This window comes from Nelumbo lutea, chromosome 1 (genome assembly GCF_056320005.1).
Source record: "Nelumbo lutea isolate HS-2025 chromosome 1, American lotus-T2T, whole genome shotgun sequence".
NCBI classification, from domain to species: domain Eukaryota; kingdom Viridiplantae; phylum Streptophyta; class Magnoliopsida; order Proteales; family Nelumbonaceae; genus Nelumbo; species Nelumbo lutea.
In genome coordinates this window covers 216,882,917-216,905,254 of record NC_142684.1, presented here as the reverse complement: position 1 = coordinate 216,905,254, position 22,338 = coordinate 216,882,917, and the positions used below count along the sequence as shown (strand labels likewise).

Genomic DNA, 22,338 nt, shown 5'->3' with positions numbered 1-22,338 from the left:
TTATGTGGGCCATCGAACGACCCATGACCCAACCCACATTTCTCAAGCATCCTACCTCTTGTCCCTGGTTATGAAGTGTGAGAAGCAAATACTGCCAATCCATACCATACCCTCAATATATACGTCACACGATCCTCTCTTATTACTATTAGCATTATCATGGACCACTATATTGAAGTGCATGATGTATACTAACTACTACTGCCTCACCCTGAGGCCCTAGAAGTTGATACCCTCATTATCTTATATTCTAGTTCTAACCATTAAATTTAATTATCACACACTGTAAAACACAATTACTTTTTTACTTCACAAATTTCATTCTTTTGATTCGTTGCAGTGGTAAGCCATTAATGGGCCCGGGTTATTATTCATTGGGCCTCCGATTATTGAACTACAAACCAATCCCGGGACAGGAGTTTAGGACCCATTTTTCCACTCACCAAAGCCAAGCCATGACCCAAATGCAGATTATATATTATATTTACAAGCACATAAATTGCCCAGACAAGACAAGCATGATATTCACATCTTACCTCCTACAATCAAGCCTACTCCCTTTCCTAACCCATCCTACTTTGACTTGGCCCTTTATCATCATCATCATCATCAACCTCCTCCTTCCTTTGTAATAAAGCTCTAAAAAACTCAGCTTCCAAATTAGCCAATATCCTCCCTCGCCTTTCGGACCTTTCCCTCCAAGTTAGACACGCCCAAATGATACTAAAATAAAATAAAATAAAAAAAGAATTCAAAAAAAAAAGACATCATGAAAGAAACTAATCTTTCATATCTCAGTCTTTAGCGCTGAATCTAAGTATACAACAGTCCCTTCACCCTCCAGAGATGATGTGGGAATCTTGTTTCTTGGACTCATCTTCTTCACTTCTTCACTCGAGTAGATAAAAATCTTCCTTGCCATGTTAATGAACTCCCTGCCAAAAAAAAAAAAAAAAAGAATGTAAAGATGACGTCTAGTAAACAGGGGATTAAGTTTTTAAGATGCGGAGATAGAAGCATTCAGCTCAAATTATTAGGCAGTGAACCATTACCATCCATGATCAAGCAAAGGATACTTACAGCCACGGGTCGTCACCCACAAGCATCATGTCTCCTTCGTTATCAGTGTAGACAACTTCCCATGTTTTCCGTGGACGGAGCTCTCCTTTAATCTGGAACATCTCCTCCAGTTCATTTATAAGCTGATCATAGCCTTCCAACACAGTCAAGTCTACAGCCCGACCAACTGCATGTCCTTGCATATGCACCTTCAACACCAACCACAAAAGATCAGACTTTGACCATTAATGGAGCACCGTGCTTTTCATTTTCATTTTATCCCCACACCAACACCATATTCAGTTTCTAGTATTACCTTTATGCGACTTCTGGCACAAGTACCGCAAATCTGCATGCTCTGAATCTCCTTCGATGACACAGACACAGTGGTTGGGTTAAGCCCTTCGGTAGTCGCACTAGTTACACTTTCTGGACGCGAAGGTGCCTTGTCTGGAGTAGAGACGCTAGATTTATTTATCAACTCAATTCCAAACAACCGACAACCAGCAGATGGCTCAGATTTCTTCCCATTTTCCACTGGGTCAAGCAACGTGCTATTGGTTGACCTCGAGGGGTCCAGGGTTGGAAACCCTGAGAGGACTGACCATGTTTTGCCATCTATTTTGTCCTGAAACAGATTTAAAGAAACATTCACGAGTGTAGAGGGCCAGCCCCCCCCTGGCCAAATGGTCGTCCTTGAACTACAGCTGCTGTTGCTGTTTATGACATTGCCCTTTATTTCTTTCTGCTGCTTAGGAAGCCAGCCAACTTGGTTTTCACTTCCCTGTGCTTCAGCTCCACTTATTTGTGTAAGGTCATTGGACTGGGTTGAACCAGGGTACCAAAATGCTGAGGTGTCAGGACCGGTGGCTCTTTCTACATTACAAGTGAAACATGTCAAAAAATATCCAATTCTTTGCAAAGTGGAATAGGAGGGGAACCGGGAGAAGTTCCTGTACCAAGGACAGGGAGATCTACTGATGGTCGGAGCTTCTTGGTCTTAATGGCTGCTGGTTGAGTTAGACTCGGAGGGACAGACACAACAAAAGGCTCAATCTCCCATGGAGAAACCCTCTCTGGTCGTTGAATGGATGCTGTCTCATCCCATTGCACCTATGAAGGAACAAAACGTTAAGATTCAAATTTCCCAAATGTCACCAACAAGAAAAAGAATAGTATTACTTGAGAAAACATTCAACCTTCAATGATCTCCACTTAGAATCCTTCCAATAGGAAGATACATCTCCAACCCCAACAATTGTGCCTGTAAACCTGATCAACCAAAATGCACAAAACTTTGAATACCCCTAAATTTATTGACGAAAAAAAAAATAAAGAACTTCTGATGCATATTTCCCTACACGCATAAATAACCAAATACCTTCTCTCGGGAGAATCTTCTCCCTCAAATCTCATCTTGAATCTCATACCAACTGAAAACCCATTGTTAGCAGCATCTAAATATTTGTTCAAGCTTATGATGAATTGACTTGTTCTGGAGAAAACCATGAAGATTAGTAACAAAGCAAAAATCAATAAATGAATGAAGTAACAACAAGATTTTAAAAAAATCATAAACATCTTTAGGAACATTTCTAACCTTGGCTTGTAGTAGACAATGAAAAGGGTCTGCGTAGCTACTGCATGAGATGCAGTAGCGAGCACTCCCAGATGCATGCTCTGGCTGGAGATGACTGAGGAAGGCATGGTGCTATGCTGACGAGCAAGACGTCTGACTCCAACACGTAGGCCATCCTCCCCTCTACACAATCAGCCCTTTTAGTTAAAGTGCAAAGCTACTAGATAATATACCCCTAGTTGGTTGGATCCTAACTAGATGAAAAATGAAAAATATGTATTTTTTGGAAAGATCATACAGATCCGACATCAAATACCTAAGGAATACAAAGGCATCCCCAGCAACCAGTCGCTTAGAGGTAACAAAAGTACTCCACCCTGTTGTAAGCAAATGTCTCCGTGGTTGACCTGGAATAGTTAATTGTAAATACCATTTACCTATTGTTACTCGGTTTGTTTCAAATGGTTTAAGAAATAATCTAGTGCCTTGATACATGAAACATCGTTGTAGGTCTTGGGTGCAAGAGTAAATGGAGGATTCAGGCATAATCAATTACCTCTGAAGATGTGTTTAAATCGCCACTCATAACCATGGAGATCCTTAGCGGCCAATTCCTGCGTTGGGGTAGGCTGGCTCATGTCCTTGGGAAAGGAAAGTGGCAGAAGGCAGAACCAGGGTGAGGAACGAAAGAAGAAAATAAAAAGAAGATCCAAAGAATAAAGAGTGAAGGAAAAGTACCAAAGGAGGAAGGCATTCGTTGGCATGCTTACGCAGAACAGAGAACCCGCCGTGTGTGCTTGTATCAGATGCAGTCAAGATCTTACAGAAGGAATGAACAGCCGGCCTTGGATGTTCAGGAGGGCATGGATCAGGACTCGTCGGCTCATTTTGCTGCAGAAATTTCATTTGAAAAAAAAAAAAAAAACTCAGAAGTAAAATAAAAATATATAGGCATACACACCCACTCTTATAATCAGAGTTAAAAATGAAAAAAACAAGATCAGAGACAGAAAAAAGGTTAGAAATAACTTACATCTGATTCCGGAAGTAGGGTAATTTGAGCATAAACTTCATCTGTTTCTGGTTCCACCTGAAAACCCGAAGAGATAAAAAAATCTTGAAAAAGAAAAAGAACCAGGTGAAGCTAACATTGGTTAGAAGGATACCAGTAACTGAATGTGAACAACGCGACAAAGTATCTTTGAAGGAAGATTAAACAAATTGTTCTGATGATTCAACTCCTGGTTCGTTGATGCTTCCAACTGTAAAAACATAAACAAAAACCGATGAAATACATAAAGAACAGAACATATTAAAGTGATGTGAGAAATCACAGAAAAGAAGCTACTTTCTTGAGCAAGCAAAACCAGGAAAATAGGAGTAGAACTAAAAATTAGAAAAAAAGAAAAAAAAATAACTTACTTGCTCCATGTGACCTTGAGGGAAGTAGAAAACCCTCTCGTCCGTCCGAGGAACGTCGACGAGAGGTCCTGCACAAGCTCTCCATAGCTCCACATAGAGATCGTCTGCACCAAAGCATATAAAATACATTAAAAGATAATAAGCACTAACAATCTCCAGGAAAACAACAAAACTTCACCGGAAAACTACCAAAAATCACAGTAAACCAGATATCAACAGTCATTTCACCTGTCTCCGGCCGTTCACCCGAGAAATTCGGTTGCGAAATCGTGGGGCCTCTGCAGCTATCTCCATACGCCATGAAATCAGTTACCGAAGCTCGATTAAAATCGCTGCTCTATCAATCAATTAGACCTCAAATACCTTCACCGTACGACAATCTACCCCATTTTATACGAAGAAAAAAAGGAAGGAAAAAAGAATTGAATGAGCACGAAACCGTTTTTAGATTTTTATTGAACCTCCCCCGACTGTTCGGTTTGTGAAACTCCCTCTCTTTCACTCAAGACTAAAGATCTCGGGATCCGAACGAGAAAAACGTGAATCTGCTCTTCGCTTCGGTTATAAAACCACTTATCTGATTTGTCTTGTCCTGCTCCAAAACCGCTTTTATGAAACCGCCCTCGCTCTACCAAACCCACCAAAGCCAAAGCGGCTTACTCTCTTGCTTCAATCAACCAGGCAGCAGCCTTCTCTCTCCTTCCACCTCCTCTCTTCAGTCTTCTGTCTTCACTCCCGTGAGAATACCAGAAACGCCGTTACGGAATCCTAGAAACCGCTCTCCGAGCGTTCTATTATATGCCTCTCTGCTCCCTCTCTCTCTCTCTCTCTCACTTTCTCGTTAACCTAACCGTGGTTAAAGTTTTAACCAAGAGATCGGAATGCGTTTTTCTTCGGAGGTAACGGAAAAAGGTTTGCAAGTTGACGTTGCCGTTAGATGGAGTCTCTTTCGTTGTCTGCTTTGCAGCAGGCAGAGCTGTTGGCTCGACTAAACCCGGCAGAAATTTTCGGTCTTTGTTTTTTTATTTTTATTCTAATTATACTTTCTTCGCGAGTTTATATTTATTTATTAATTTATTTGGACCTCCAGGAATCGTTCCGAATGGAGTGGGATCTGCTCGCAGCAAAAACTATGTTGTATTCCAATATAATCTGTATCCGCACATCATACAGACATTGATCATGATCTGGAAGCCGAAGGTGGTGGTACAATTTGCTCCCAACAATCTTCCAACAAAATACGGAGATATTCCAATGTGCGGCTATTGGAAGATTGTTGGAAGTGCTGTGTCCCTACTTCGCCTCGTTTTGAATACGTAATTATCTACGATTCTCGTTTATGCGGGGCCCATGTGAAAAGGAAAACATGGCACCCATGCGCTTGTCCTTTTCTGCCTCTCTCTGGGATGCCTTGGTTTTTCTCCTCTTCGTTTTTCTAATTTTTCATGAAAATGATGGAAACTAACCTGGTCCAGATTCCAGCAACCCAAGTGGATTGGATGAGGTTGAAGAAGAGGGACGTAGGATTCTTTCCTGGAAATGGCGGGGGGGATATTTGGACATTGAGATGTCTGGTCAAGATATTTAGTTTAGGTTGTTGTTTTAGGTAGACAGGAAAAAAAAATCCAAAAGAAGGTTTCATTCAGTAAAAAGTTGGCATGATAAAACATATCCCCATTATGAATCATAGCTAGTCACGTTCGGCCCTTCATATAATTGGGACTCTTTTAGTTCAGTTAGTTTGCTAGAAAGCAAACCTCATCAACTAAGAATTAAGAATTAAGACAGTGTTTGGACGTCGATCGAATTATATTTCATTGTGGTACAGGTACTGTACTAAAAAGAGCTTTTACCAATACCATCTGATTGATCACCACTTTTAGACATGGATTGATTGGCAAATTAATATTCATAAGATATTTGAATAAGTAAAAATAGGATGTGTGAATCAACAATTCCTTACTTTCTTCAAAAATGGATTTGAGCAAATATACACATATTGTTTGCATGTTAAAATAGGGAGCAAAAATATCTGATTGCAGCGTCCAAAAGTGGAATTGAAGAAAGAAATGGAATTTGATTAGGCCCCGGTCGGTTCATGAATCATCATGCAGTTGGGATGTGTATTTATCATGAATGATTAGGTAGTGAAAACGTGAAAACAGGCCATTACTACCTATTCTTTTTTTTTAGGTAATTACTACGTGTTCATTGACCTCAACTCATCGCTTCATTCCCACTATAATTAAGTAATAGGAAGACCGGTGTGATGCACGCGTTTTATTAAGCGAAAGCTGAACAATAAAAGCATATAAGAGTAGTAGACAATTATTTTATATTTTAACTTTTTAATTAATTAATAATCAGTTATATTTCATATAAACTTTTAATAATTTTTTTACAATACAAAATAACAATAATTAATTTTAGATAGGGTTGTTCATCAAACCGATAAAATCAACCAAATTGACCAAACTAACCAACTTGACCCAACTCGACCCGAGTTGGTCAATTTTCTAGTTTTTTTTTTTTGTGAATTTCAATTCAGCAATTTCCCAACCCCACTAAATCAATTTTGTTGGCCAAACAACCTACAACTAAATCAAACCAACCCGTGAACACTCTTAATTTTAGCTAAACTAATAGTCTAATCTCTAATAAATAACAATAATTTAATCTCCAAATTCCAATGATTATTGAAAGTTCAAGATTAAATAATAAAACAAAAATAGATTTATACATAATTATTAAAAATATATTTATCACAAAAATACAATAAAAAATTAGTAAAAATACAAAAAACATAAATTTTAGTATATATAAATATATAATAAATGTAGACTAAGATTTTAAAATTATTATTAATAAATATCAAATTTGGTGAAAGTTATTTTCTAGAATTATTAATTGATGTAATTAAAATAATGTTTTTATTATTAGTACATTAATATTTGTAATTATTATTCTATTTTTTAATATCGATTAAAAACATTTTTTTAATCAGATGCGGATGTGGATGTTCTGATTGTATCCCTAGCTCACCCCCCTGCGAGCCACTTATTCGATATTCAGTGCCTTAAAAAAATAATTAAAAGATAGAAACCTATTTTCTATTAAACTTATAGAACCAATAACTTGGATTGAAGCAGTCAAACAAGGCGTGCCACTGTCTCTTCTGCATCCTCATCAATCACCAAATAAAACAAAACATGCTTTGAATGATATCGTTAGAAAGAAATAAAAAGATAAATAAAAGAATTTGGTGGTCTCTTTCTATCATAAGTGGGTTTATATGCATACATACGTAAAATATGTCCTACATTCAGTCGACAACCGGGCAATTTTTGGATTCTTGAGACATTCCAGAACCACCTTACGCAGGTCAAAAAACACTCTCTCTCACTTTGTATGAACATATCTATTTATCTATCAACCCCTACTCTGCATGAGTCCGGCTTCAGTCCAGGCACCTTTACTCTGGATGCACCATGCGTCCTTCAATTCGTATAAACGTTTGAACGATGCAGGGGATGCTTCATGCTGTTAGTTTGCAAGTTGCAAGCAAAACCCATTTTTTCAAATCCCCTCCCCTCTTCTCCTCTCCTCTCCCTTCTCCCTTGACTGTTACAGGGACTCGTTCTCTTCTCCCTCTCTCTCCCCCCATTCACCCAGCGGCGACTTAACAATTGTTACCGCCGGTGACAAACAACCATCACCGGCGGCTGGAATGGTGCCATTGGGACTCGCCGCTGCTGCGGAATGCTCCCGGGATTCCCGTCAAAAGGAAACACTATGGATGGGACATTGAATTCTTGCGCCATTTACAAAAGCTCAAATAGGGATCGAAAATGAAAATTATCACTTTTTAGTGCTTCAATTCGATCCTAACCGTAATTTGAAATGGTAAAGTGCCTAGAAATTTGAAGCCATAATGCTTACATCAGATCAATTCCTCAGATGGAGCACAACATCCGGCGGTCGGTTGATAGTTGCAAGAAGAGAGACCTTAAGAGGCTTCTGATGGAGTGGAATGAACTATAAAGAGAATTAGAGATTTATTTCAGAAAGGAGACGAGAACTAGGGTTTGTAGATGGAGAAATGAAAGCTGAAAGTCGCTTCTTAGTGATTCAGTGTAGTTAAAGGTAGCCCTCCTCCCCCAAAGAGAAGCGACAGCAGATCTTTCGCCATGTCTCCAATTCTTCCTAGGCTCCCATTGGTTTGGTGGCAACTGCAGCGAGCTCTTTGTGACTGTTTTACCCAAGGGGCTATGAGACCTCTGTTCGCCAGCAATAGTTGTTGGTATTTGGTGATGATGGCTGCCGGTTGCCGGTATCCAATTAGGGTTAGTTTTCATGGAAGAAGAAGAGATGAAAAGAAGATAATACCTAAGGTTGATCCTACCACCGGTGATGGTTGTTAAGTCGTTGTCGGATGGGTGGGGGCAGAGAGAGGGAGAAGAGAACAAGTCCCTGCGACACTCAAGGGAGAGGAGAGGAGAGGAGGGGAGGAGATTCGAAAAATGGGTTTTCCTTGCAACTTGCAAGCTAACAGCGCGAAGCTTCCCCTGCATGCTTCAAATGTTTACACAAATTGGAGGATGCGTGGTGCATCCTCCAATTGCACGAGAAGTGCCCTGACTGAAGGTGCCTAGACTGAACCCAAACTCACTCTGCATTCTCTCTCTTTGGTTCTCTCTCCTCTCCTCTTCCCACCACTCCTATTAAGACAAATCAGCACCCTCTCACATACTTTGTGATGATAGGAGATTTGGCCCTCCAGTGAAATTGCGACACGTGGTACCTCGTGACAATTAGCCAAACACCTAGGCAACAACTTACCAAGTCGGTGTCCCACCCGAGCACCAGTCTGGCCGGCCTGACGTGGCCTGGCGCGACCAGCACGCGACCTACGGGCGGCTTGCGCGCTGCCTGCGCGCGGCTTGCGCAAACTGTGTGGCCTGGATCAGCCTGGCACATGATCCGACCTAGCCGACCTGGATCAGCCTAGCACATGATCCGACCTGGATCAGCCTGGCACATGATCCGACTTGGCCGACCTAGCCTCCCATAAGACGCCCATACCCTACGAGCTCGATAGCTCACCAAGGAGCTCACCAAGGAGCTCGGTAGCTCACCAAAGAGCTCGCCAAGGAGCCAAGCAGCTCGGCATAGCTCCCCCGGGCAGCTCGCCACTTGTAGGGTAGCTCGATACAAAAGAGTAGTTTGGCATATCACAAGAAGATCTCCTACCTGACAACCTGGCCTAGACACCGACCCGTCGACTGAAACCGGCACCAACCTGACAACCTGGCCTAGGCGCCGACTTGGCCACCTGACACAAGCGCCAGCTTGACAACCTCGAGTAGTTCACCACCGTACCCCGGTTCTGACGGGATGTGACGAGTCTTACTGTTTGAGGGCTTTTCACCCACCTAACCCGCGAGGACTCCAGTATATAAAGACCTCACCCCCCAAAGGGGAAGGAGAGGATGGAAAAAATGGAGGTAATCCCTACTCTCTAACTCTTTTGTTTCTCCAATATCATCTTCAAAGCTCTCTACAATCAGAGTGCTAACTTAAGCGTTGGAGAGTCCCCACCAAGAAAATACACCCGGGTCCTCTGATTTAGTTCTCGTAGGTCCCTCAGCTCCCGCTGCCTACAAAGAGGAGGAAAAGGTGGAGTTCTCGCAGGTCCCTCAGCTCCCGCCGCCTACAAAGAGGAGGAAAAGATGGAGTTCTCGCAGGTCCCTCAGCTCCCACTACCTACAAATGAAAGAAGATCACCTCACGTAGAGGGCAGTCGGGTTGCGCTGCACCAGGGAGCTCCACCATTCTCTGAGTCACAGGCCGCCTAGTAGGGAGCTCGCCACCAGGGAGTTTGCCACCAAGCAGTTCTCCACTAGGGAACTTGCCACCAGGCAGTTCTCCACTAGGGAGTTCGCCACCAAGTAGCTCTCCACCAGGGAGCTCGTCATCAGGCAGTTCTCCACTAGGGAGCTCGCCACCAGTTAGCTCTCCACCAGGGAACTCGTTACCAGGCAGTTCTCCACCAAGGAGCTCGCCACCAGGCAGTTCTCCACTAGGGAGTTCGCCACCAAGTAGCTCTCCACAAGGGAGCTCGTCATCAGGTAGTTCTCCACCAGGGAGCTTGCCACCAAGTAGCTCATAACCAGACAGTTCTCCACTAGGGAGCTCGCCACCAGGTAACTCACCACCAGGCAGTTCGTCACTAGGCACTTCACTACTAAGTCAAATGATGAGGTGCGTAGCCAAAAAAATTGATACATCACAAAAAGTTGGTACGTGACCAGAAACGGTTACATCAATTGGCGCCGTCTATGGGAACACGCTACAAAAATCTAAGTTCTCATCCTACAAAAGCTAAGTTCTCATCTTACCAAAGCTAAGTCCTCACTTTTTAGAAATTGAAACTATCGCTTTATAGTTTACATTTTTTTATGAACTCAAAGACTATGTAGGGAGCTAGCAAACTAAGTAGCTCTACCAACCTTACTTTCAATTTAGATAAAGCCTCATCAGTCCTCTCCGCAAGGTCCCCCTACAAAGATGAGCTCTTCGTGGCTTCTGCGGGAGCTGGCGGCCAACAGACTACATAGGCGCCCTTACCGGTCGAGCCTTCCAAGGCTCCCGTGTGAGCTGGTGACCTAAAGTTAGTAGTGCTGCCCCCGAAGGTCAAGCTCTTAGTAGCTTCTTATAGGAGTGGGTGACCGGCATTACAAAGCTGATGCAGCGCAATCATAGCTCGGCAAAACCTACGGGCCACATTACTGCTGAAGACCCAGTCGCCTCTCCTGCATGGGCAAAGTAAAAAAAGAGTAGACTACGAGTCACTCCCAAAGCCTACTAGCCACACTATTGCTAAATACCCAGTTGCTTTCTCAACATGAGCACAATCAACAAAAGTGAACTATAAGTTGCCCCCAAAGCCTAAGGGCTACACTATTGAACTGGCGGAGACCTCCTCACCTTACTGGTAGCTCGCCACATACAGGCGGCTCCCAAAGCCTAAGGAATGGGATCAACACTTACTAGCTCGTCGACTTACCGACCAAAAGAAATCTACTCCCTTCACTGAGTTACTCTCAGCTCGGGAGTGGGGGGCAAATGATGAGGGCAGATTTGGCCCTCTAGTGAAATTGCAACACGTGGCACCTCGTGACAACTAGGCAAACACCCAAGCAACAACTTACCAAGTTGGTGTCCCACCTGGGCACCATCTAGCCGGCCTGACGTGGCTTGGCGCGACCTACGGGCGGCCTGAGCGCTGCCTGGTGACACCCATACCCCACGAGCTCGGTAGCTCACCAAGGAGCTCGGTAGCTCACCAAAGAGCTCGCCAAGGAGCCAAGTAGCTCGGTAGAGCTCGCCACAAACAGCTCGGCATAGCTCCCCCGGGCAGCTCGCCACTTGTAGGGTAGCTCAGTACAAAAGAGTAGTTTGGCGTATCGCAGGAAGATCTCATGCCTGACAATCTGGCCTAGACACCGACCCGCCGACTGACACTGGTACCCATTGTCCAGCATCATATCACTGCCACCTCACATCCCTGTTGTCAACAACGAGCTGCAGCTCCAAGAAACGCCTAATTCGAAGTTGCTCTAAGCCATGCCTTCTCGATTTCTAAGGCATAGATTGGAGCACCATTTTTTAATGAAAAATGGTTCCAAACAAATGTCCGTTTCCTAGAGCACCATTTTTTCCAATGTGGCACTAGTGTGGCGCTGTTTTCTAGAGCAACGGTGTAAGTAGCAAACATTTTTTCTCTTTTATTTCTGACATAGTGGGCCCCACTTGCTTTCCTCTTCCCCCCCTTTTCGTCTCTCCCTCTTCTTTCTTTCCTTTTCTCTTCTCCGTTGATGCTTCTCTCCACCCATATCTGTCCAAATTTCCCTCCCTAATTCCGCTCCACCATCTCCTCTTTCCCACCGTTTTCTTCCTTCCATGTCCCCTCTTTCCATTTCAAGAGGAAGCCCTAATGTCTTCCTCCCAAAACCTTTTAAATCCCAAAAGAGAGGCGCCTTGAAAGGACAGAACGCAGAGGCGACCATTGTCTAAGCAACACTTTATCCACTCAGCATCAAGTTCCGTTTCAGTTCAGAAACCATTCCACTGCTCTCTCTCACTTCATTGGGGAAACCATTGTCTCAACCGTTCACTTGGCTTCACAACAGGGCTGCAATCAGCCTACCATTGGATCCACATATCAGATTACAGACGCAAATCTAACAAAAATAGGCTGATGAAACAAATCTCTGTTTACTGCATTTGGCCTTGGAGAAGAAAGCTTCAGCCGACTGTATGCTCTATCATCATCGTATTTGCAAAGGGAGAAGAAACCCAATGTTATTTGAACAGGAAGGTACTAACTCCCTACCTATTGTGATTTCCTCCATGATCTATTCTGTACCAATTTGCTATATGATATTCATGCTACTGTGGTTTAGCAGAATGGTCTAATTGGTTTACCCTTTAAACATTTGATAAACACATGTCTGATTTATTCCTTTCTTCATATTAGTAGAATTAGATCCAAATCTTTAAAATCCCTTTTCTTTGAACTAGCTATTGTCTTCATTTGATAAATTGTTATTTGTTACTAATTCAATATTAGCATTTAGTATTTCTTATACAAATTGTTATTCGTTGCCTTGTTACTACCTCATTTTGTCATTTCTTGATAATTGTAGCAGCTGTACCTAACCAATATTAGCATTCATAATCAGGCTGTAATGCCTTATTTGCATATTTCGTACTACTAAGCTAAAGTCTGTTTTGTGAATTCTGTTACACTCACAACTATTATCTCTTTTGTTTTGTTGACTGGCTTATTTAATCCTACTTAAGTTGACGCAGCGTGACGTATTCGACTAGGCTAATTATACAAGCTCCCGGATGATCGAATCGGCCTCAGATTTGAAGTCTCACGAAAAGAACTAGGCGTAGAGAGAGAAGTGATGAAAGAAATTCTTGTGTGTTATTAAATATCAGAAACATAAGTATTTATAATAGACACCGGTAGACTTGTAGAGTAAAATAACTAGGTAATTCAGACTTGTAAAACAACTAGAAAACGTGACTTGTCGTCCGATGTCAATGCCTTCGGCATCCACCATTCGATGTCAACCATCATCCGATGCAGGTCGGTTGGCATAAGGAATCCTAATCTTGAGCTGGCGCCAGTTGGTTCGGTGGGTCCCGAGCTGGCCCTCCATCATTCTCCCCCACTTGGAAAGAACTCAACCTCGAGTCATGATCAGGATAGGCAAGCGTCACTTCCGGCAAATAATGGCGAAGATCAATAACATTAAACATTTTGGAAATACCCATGTGGTTTGGCAAGTCCACTACGTAAGCGTTGTCATTGATCTTCTTAATAATCCTGTAAGGACCGTACTTTCGAGGCTGTAGCTTGCTATGCTTCCCGATGGGTACACGTTCCTTCCTTAAGAACACCATGACTTCATCACCGACTTCAAACACCTAGTACCTACGATGCCTGTCAGCTGCAAGTTTATACTTCGCATTGGTCCTTTGAAGTTTTTGCTGTACTTCCTCCTATACGGACTGAATCTGTCATGCCAACTGCTCTGCTGAGGTACTAAGGCATAGTACCTTGGGTAGTTTCACCAGGTCCAACGCATGGTTAGGGACCTTCTTATAAACAATAGAAAAGGGGGATCTACTTGTAGAGCTATGAACTGCACTGTTGTAGGCAAACTCTGCTTGAGCAATGGCAAAGTCCCATTGCTTCGGCCTCTCTCTGCAAATACTGCAGACCAGGTTACCTAGAGTTCAATTTACCACTTTTGTCTGCCCATCAGTTTGTGGATGAGCTGTATTGCTGAAATTTAATGACGAGTCAAATAGCCTCCACAAGGTCATCCAGAAGTGACTTAGGAACCTCGTGTCTCGGTCCGATGTAATGGTCTTAGGCATCCCATGTAAATGGACAATCTCCCTGAAGAATCGTTTGGCTGTTGTTGTCGCATCCACGGTCTTCTTGCATGGGAGGAAATGTGCCATCTTGGAAAACTGGTCAACAACCACAAAGACGAAATTCATGTTTCGTGGAGTCTTCGGCAAGACCATCACGAAATCCATAGACAAGTCTTCCTAAATAATAATAGGAACTGGTAAAGGCATATAAAGACCAGTATTCTGGGCCTGTCCCTTAACTGTCTGACATATATAGCACCTACTCACAATAGTGGTCGCATATCTTCTCAGTTTAGGCCAATAGTAACGCCCTTTGGCAACCTCAATCGTCTTGTCCCTCCCGAGGTGTTTTGCTAAGCTGCCACCGTGCAAGTCCCTAATGACTTTCTCGCGAAGGGATATGCAAGGAATACACAATTGGTCTCCATTCATAAGAAATCTATCATTTACGTAGAAATCACCCGCTGGCTGCCTGTTCATGCATTTCTCCCAAACCTGCTTGAAGTCTTCATCCTGGGCGTATAGATCTTTCAAACATTCAAAGCCCACAATTTCGATACTGAGAGTCTTAATCAATGCCACACGCCTGCTCAAAGCATCTGCCCATGTATTCTGTTGTCCAGCCTTATACACAATTTTGTATGGGAATTTATCAATAAAAGCAGGCCACCTAGCATGCAAATCATTCCCCAACTGTTTTTGCTTACTTAAATACTTAAGAGCTTGATGGTGGGTATAGATGACAAATTCTTTAGCAATTAAATAGTGTTCCCTGGTCTTCAATGCTCTCACAATAGCATAAAACTCTTTATCATAAGTGGACCACTTCTTTCTAGTTTCACATAGCTTCTCACTAAAGAAAGCAATTGGTTTCTTCTCTTGTTTTAACACAACCCTTATGCCCACTCCACTAGCATCACACTCAACCTCAAATAATTTATCAAAGCTTGGTAGAGTTAAGACAAGAGCGGTATATAACTTCTCTTTTATTAGAGCAAAACTTTGCTTATGTTCCTCTCCCCATTGGAACTTACCTTTCTTCAAACACTCAGTGATAGGAGCTACAATACTACTAAAGTGTTTAATAAACCGCCTATAGAAAGTTGTTAGCCCATGAAAACGCCTTACGTCAGTGACATTCGTTGGGGTTGGACACTCCCTAATGGCTTGCACTTTCTCCTCATCCACTTCAATTCCATCCTTACTTACAACGAAACTCAAGAACAATAAACTATTTCTCATAAAAGTACACTTATTTAAATTAACATATAGTTTTTTTTCCCTTAACGCACTCAACACCCCTCGGATATGTCCTATGTGCTCATCAACAAATTTGCTATAAATCAAAATATCATCAAAATATACCACAACAAATTTACCAATGAAAGGGCGTAGTACCTGATTCATTAGTCTCATGAAAGTGCTTGGTGTGTTAGTTAGTCCAAAAGGCATGACAAACCACTCAAACAATCCATCTCTTGTCTTGAAAGCGGTCTTCCATTCATCTCCGGGATGGATCCTAATCTGATGATAACCACTCCCGAGATCGATCTTGGAAAAGACCACAACCCCATCAAGTTCATCAAGCATGTCATCTAGCCTAGGAATAGGAAACTTGTAGCCAATAGTGATCTTATTGATTGCTCTACTGTCAACACACATCCTCCAACTCCCATATTTCTTCGGTGTTAATAATGCCGGTACCGCACAAGGACTCATGCTAACTTGGATGTGCCCCTTTTTCAACAGTTCCTCTACCTTCTCCTGTAAAATCTCATTCTCTTTAGGACTCATTCTGTAGTGTGGCAGATTAGGTAGGCTAGCACTAGGAACAAAATCAATGTGGTGTTGAATGTCTCGCATGGGTGGAAGCTCATTGGGTAACTTGTCAGGAACTACATCATGAAACTTGTCGAGCAGTCCCTGCACTTCCACTGAAATTTTGTTCTCCCCTAGTGGTTCATTCATACTCTTCCCTTTTATAACCAATAAGTGGACCTCGCGGGTATCTTTACACTCCCTTACAAACTCAGAGTGGCGATGTGTTATGGTAAGAAAATTCCTCTCCTCTACCTTTGAAGCCTTGGTTTGGTTCTTTTCCGCCATAGGTAACAGTGTTAGCGCACACCCTCTTTCTCAAGCTGGTATGTGTTCTTCCTACCCAAGTGTTTGGCATCTGCATCAAACTACCAAGGCCTACCAAGCAAAATATGGTAATCATCCATATCCACAATATCACAATAAACCTCATCAATATACTTACCAATAGAGAATGGAATTGCAACATTCTTCCACACGTACACCCCCAACTTCTCTGATCCAACCAATCGTGTAAGGGTTCGGGTGTTTCTCAGAAATTAGTTATAGTTTCCTCACTACGTCTGTGCCAATAATATTCTCTTGATTGCCACTATCAATAATTAATTCAAATAATTGACCTTGTATCGTACACCTAGTGCGAAACAGCCGGTGTCGTTGTGTGTCATCTTTACTTTTCTGAGATAGCATGAGCTTCTTCACAACACACGTGTACTCTTCATGCTCATAAGTACCTCCTTCGTCCTCTCCATCGGGACCACAATATACTTCATCATCACAAACTTCTTCCTCATCCCTTTCTACTATGTTAAATGCCTTTCTCCTAGGACAATCACTAGACCTATGCCCAATTTCATTGCACTTGAAACACTTAAAAGGAGCAGGTCTTGCATAGGGATTAATGGTTTTAGGAGGGTTTGAAGTGTTACCTTGAGTATTTCCTCCCGTTGCGGCCTTATTGGTGTTAGCTACATTAGGCGGGTGGGAGGGTTGTACCCCTTGAGTTGGCTTGCCCTTATCAATTGTTGCTGGCCTATTGTCGTTCCCACTATACTGTCGATAATTATCAGCTCGAATCTTCTCTTGAAACATCAACTCAGCCTTCAAAGCTATGTTCATTGCTTCCTTCACACTTAAAACCATCTGGACTCCAATCTTGTCTCGAATAGTAGGCTTCAAACCACTCAAATAACGGGTTGCTTGTTGATTGTCACTTTCTGACAATTGGTTCATCTCGGCCAATCTCAGAAATTTTGAGGTGTACTCGTTCACACTCCTCGTTCCCTATGCACATCTTTGATGCGATTAAAAAATATATTGCTCATAATCAGGATGCAAAAATCTTCCTCTTATTAACTGTTTCATATGTCTCCATGTTTGAACTGGACCTCTTCCTTCTCTGATCTGAGTCTCCCTCATTCGTTCCCACCAGACAGATGCTCCTCCCTTCAGTCGAAAAGCTACTAGTTTCACCCTTCTCTCTTCTAGGATCTCCATGTACTCAAAGAAACGGTCGACCTCGGTGATCCAATCCAGAAGACCCTCTATATCCAGATCTCCACTAAAAGTAGGAATATCCACCTTTCGCCAATTCCTTCTAGTCTTGCCATCACCGAAAATAACTAAAGCAATGTCGAACTCTAGCTCATCGTCGCTATCATCATCAATAATAGGGTTCCTAGGTAATTGAGGCATAGGATCAATGATTGGCCTACCGTGGTCGTCTCCTCCGGCTTGATGCAATGTGTTATCCCTATTCCTTGGAACATCCTCTTGCAACAAAGCCTGTAGTTGTCCAGCGATCTTTGCTAACTGTTACTCAATGTAATGAGTGGTTGTTCGCTGTTCTTCGATTGCTTTCCAAACAGCTTGTAACCCTTGATCTCCGTCACGGGGTTGGTTGCAACTGCTACCGTCTTGGTTGGCCATCTGATTGGGTGAACTCCTGCTCTGATACCACCTAACGCAGCGTAACATACTCGACCGAGCTAACTATACAAGCCCCCGGATGATCGAATTGGCCTCGAACTTGAAGCCTCACGAAAAGAACTAGGCGTAGATCCTTAGTAGAGAGAGAAGTGATGAAAGAAATTCTTGTGTGTTATTAAAGCTCAGAAACAGAAATATTTATAATAGACACTAGTAGACTTGTAGAATAAAATAACTAGGTAATTCAGACTTGTAAATTAACTAGGAAACGTGACTTGTCGTCCGATGTCGATGCCTTCAACGTCCATCGTTCGATGTCCACCATCATCCAATGCAGGTTGATTGGCATAAGGAATCCTTCTAATCTTGAGCTGGCGCCGTTTGATTCGGTGGGTCCCGAGCTGGCCCTCCATCATAATCACTTTAGTTATTATTATCATTGCTCGTTTTCTTCATGTTAACTTTCAATGCTAAATCATTTGTCTTGCTGTAACTATTCCTTATAGCATTTATCCATTATATTTTGCTCATAGCTCGCCCGCCCCCCCTAATTTCATTATTGTTTTGTAACTTATATTTTACTGTATTGTTGTTCTGGGTATCTTCAATCTGTACCCCATTCCGTCATCATTTATTTGTTCATTCTACCTATTTGCTGTTTAAACCTTTCAGATTTTACTAGTGTTTTCATTTTCGCACGCGCACGCTCCCCACGTACCTGATCCTATTTAACCTCCTTGCATGTCGGTCCAAACACGACTACAAAAACTTAGAAGTGTCAACGAAATCATGGCATTAAATCAATTCCACTCCCTAAACTCAACTTAGAAAACCACACCCACCCCACATTCCCTGCCATTTCCCCTATACAACAAACAACCATAGCTTAAATTTCCGTAATTACCAAACAATATTTTTAATAATTTATCAACCTTGTTAAATTCATTTAGAGGTAATTAATTTATGTAAATTACTTTTGGTAAATTTCATAATGGATTTTGATAAATTAATTTTTTATTTGATAATTTAATTTTGTTAATTTTGTAAAATTTTGATATATTCCTAAAAATTTATTTCACTAAATTAATTTTGGAAAATTAATAATTACCTAGAATTTTTTTCTAATTTATGAATGAAAAATTTTGGTGATTTTGGGATATTATTAACTTATTAATTTTGGTAATTTTGTTTATTTTGTAATTATTAATTTATGAAAGTGAAGTAATTTTGGTAGTTTTTGTACTTTAATTTTGGTGATTACATTTGTTATGTCAAAAATAAATTTGTTATTCATTTGGTATATCAAATTTGGTAATTTTGTATATTAATTTTCCTAAAAATTTTATTTTTTGGTAAATAAATTTTGTTAATGTTGGTGATCTATAGGAATTTAATTATTGTAATTTTGGTTATTTGTGAAATTAATGTTGGTAATTTAGGTAAATCAGTTTTGGATTTTTTAAGTTTGCTATATTCCAAAAAATAGGTTTCACTAAATTAATTTTAGTTATTTTGGTAAATTAACAATTAGCTTTTTCTAATTTATGGATGAATAAATTTTGTAGTTTTATTAACTTATTAATTTCTTAATTTTGGTAGTTTTATATATTAATTTTCCTAAAGTTTTTAATTTTTTGTAAATAAAATTTGGGAATGTTGGTAATTTTTCATAATTTAACTATTGTAATTTTATTTGTTTGAGAGATTTGGGTAATCAATTTTAGTAATTTTGGTAATTTAGGTGAATCTAATGAAATTGTTTGCTCTCATTACAACTTATTTTCGATTCAATCAGCTAGACAAAATCATTGTTCTCAATATCAATATTCTTGATAAAAAAAAATTGCTTATGGAAAGTTTCATTTGATTAAAACTATATTTTTTTGGGTAAATTACAAACACTCCCTATATTTTGGGGTCTGTGACAAAAACCCCCTGGACTTTGTTTTGCAACAAAGACCCCTTGTACTATGACCGTGAGACAAAGACCGTTTTCCATTAGCTTTCCATTGAAATCTGCCATTGCAATATTTTAAATCCCCATACTACCCTTATCCCTTCTACCTCGGTTCCTTCACATTTCTCTCTCTCTCTCCCCCGATCTATCTTCTTCCCCTTTCTCTCCCCCCTTTCTTCTACAAGGGCTATAGTCTACAGGACAATAATTATTTTCCCCTTTCTTTCTATTTTTCATGCCTCTCTCTCTCTCTCTCTCATGTTGACAAATCCCTCCGGCGGTGGCACACACATACTAGTATTTCCCTTTCCTGCGCAGGGATACATGCAACCGCTTCTGGATCTCACCCACTAGTTGGTCATTCGTAGCTTAACCATCACCATACTCGTCACACCCAACAACTTCCCTTTCTACATCCTCTTCTCTCCAAACACCCTTCCATCCAAATCCTTATCTTCCCTTTCCCCCATCACCCATCTCTTCCCCCCGGCGTCGAGAATGTCAAGGACATCGGAAACCGCGGCATTACTCCCATCATACACGCCTTTTTTGCACTTTCTGATCGGATCACCCATCTCACGCCTAGTCGATGTCGTCGACCTAAGCCGATTGAAGTGAAAAACCAGGTAAAGGAAATGAAGGAAAAGTTAAAAATTAAACAATCAATAAATAAAGGCAAAAGAGAGGGGAGGCTGGAGCTCGCTCTTTCTTCTCTCTCAAAGCCAAACACAGCCTTGAAATAAAGGAAGGAAGGGATGAGAAGCTGTTTAATGTTTACCAACCTCCTCTGAACTCTCTCTCTCTCTCTCTCTCTCTCTCTCTCTCTCTCCATTTAAGACTGAACATTGTTGTCTTTCTTCTCCTGTGCTCAAAAACCATTTGTTTTCTCTTGTTCCCTGTGTTCGGTTGGAAAACCCCCAGAAGAGGAAAGCTGGGGAAAAAAACTATCTGGGTTTTGTATAATTTATCTCCTCTTTTTCAGCTATTTGGTTACTAAGATCCATCAGCTTTCTTTCTTATTTCTTTCATTTCTCTGTGGTTTATCTTCTTCCATTCGCAAATCGAAATTTATCTCTAATATTCTTTTTGTTCTCTCTGTTGCTCTGCTTGTCCTTGTAGACTTGTTTTCTCAAAGTGAACATTGACTGTGGTGGATGTAAGCCGAAGGTGAAGAAATTGTTGTAGAAAATTGATAGTATATTTTCATTTCCAAAAGAAAATTTCTTTTAGAAAAAAAATATTGGTTTTTGTGCAGAAACATTTGATTTTCCCAGCATTATAATTTCTAAAGTGGGTTAGCTGGAATTTATTGGTATTTTAAGCCATTTTTGTTGATTTTCACTTCAATACATTGATTAGGGGGAGAGAGGGGGAGAGAGAGAAATGTGAAAGAATCTGAGGTAGAAGGGATTACCACCACAGCTGTTCCTGTATCGTAAAGTCGGGGAATGGGAATTAAAATATTACAACGACATATTTCAACAAAAAACTAACAGAAGGGGTCTTTGTCTCACGGTCATAGTACAAGGGCTATCTTTGTTGCAAAACAAAGTATAAGGGGGTCTTTGTAATTTACCATTTTTTTTGAAAAATTGATAAAAAACCTACCACACTATCCATTTTGCATTTAAAAACATCAAAATTATCAAACTATTTAAATAAAGTATATCAATGAATTAAATATATGATATGATAACCCATTTGGAATGTCACATGGTTTCCTTTACTTCAAAATTTTCTTGACAAAGCTTATGCAATGACATGGTGTCCTGCTAGTCTGTCTATCTTAGGTCCTGTGCCCTTTTACTAGCCACCTATGTCTATTTGTCCTCAAAGTAATGAACAATGTCTTCTTTTGAAGGGTAATTTTGATATTTTCAAAAAAATTAAGTTGCACATATCATCATATGATCATATAACTAAGAATCAGGTACTGCATTAATACATTTGAAAATTCGGATATTAACTTTACACTATCCCAAATTTCTAGGTAATAAAATGAAAATTTCCATAATAAATATTGGGGCCCAATTTAATTAACAAAGCGAAGCTATTATACCTTTACACAAATTTTACACAAATTGAAAACTATAGAGCCATGTATCCATCTGAATGATAACAAGTCTAAATGTATGGTAGAGTGAAGAAAGTTTATTTTTCTTTACGAAAAAGACATTTAAAAAGTCAATTGGAGTCTTCAAAATTAAAACGGTGGATGAGCCTGGGATGGGAGCTTTCTTTTCAGACTAATTGGCACGCAACCAACCAACCCCAGAGCCCAGCAGCCCTACTAGTTTTATTATTTATAAACGTGGCAAAAAATGCTGTCTAGTAGTAGACGATGAGGTCACAGTCACATAATGCATGTAAACGTCATTCATCTACTTGCTTATTACCAGTATTACCCCACTGATTCCTGTATGTTTGGCTATCTTCCCTATCCCTCCGAAGAAAAGCATATATAAATATACGGGAAAATTCTCATAGGTACTTTATATTTTTGGTCGAATGTTAATTTAGTACCCAAATTTTAAAATGAAAGAATGTAGTATTCGAATTTTTAAAATGCGGTAATTTAATATCTACAATTAATAGACCGTCAATTATGTATATCACC

The 22,338-nt window shown here is 40.8% G+C and overlaps 1 protein-coding gene and 1 long non-coding RNA gene across 2 annotated transcripts; one reads left to right on the top strand and one right to left on the bottom strand.

Moving 5' to 3' along the window:
* Positions 1–456: 456 nt before the first annotated feature.
* LOC148880994 (auxin response factor 18-like) lies at positions 457–4,890 on the bottom strand. Its single transcript, XM_088963175.1, has 14 exons — positions 4,289–4,890; positions 4,061–4,164; positions 3,805–3,900; positions 3,672–3,728; positions 3,377–3,529; positions 3,195–3,279; positions 2,955–3,045; positions 2,660–2,821; positions 2,441–2,554; positions 2,259–2,331; positions 2,019–2,172; positions 1,376–1,935; positions 1,081–1,268; positions 457–935 (listed from the first exon to the last, which is right to left on the bottom strand). The coding sequence occupies exons 1-14, from the start codon at positions 4,359–4,361 to the stop codon at positions 788–790; spliced, it is 2,058 nt and encodes a 685-aa protein (XP_088819301.1). The 5' UTR covers positions 4,362–4,890; the 3' UTR covers positions 457–787.
* Positions 4,891–11,921: 7,031 nt separating this feature from the next.
* Positions 11,922–21,026, top strand: LOC148880993 (uncharacterized). Its single transcript, XR_016104703.1, has 2 exons — positions 11,922–12,440; positions 20,841–21,026. It is a non-coding gene; the product is annotated as an uncharacterized LOC148880993 (long non-coding RNA).
* Positions 21,027–22,338: the final 1,312 nt, after the last annotated feature.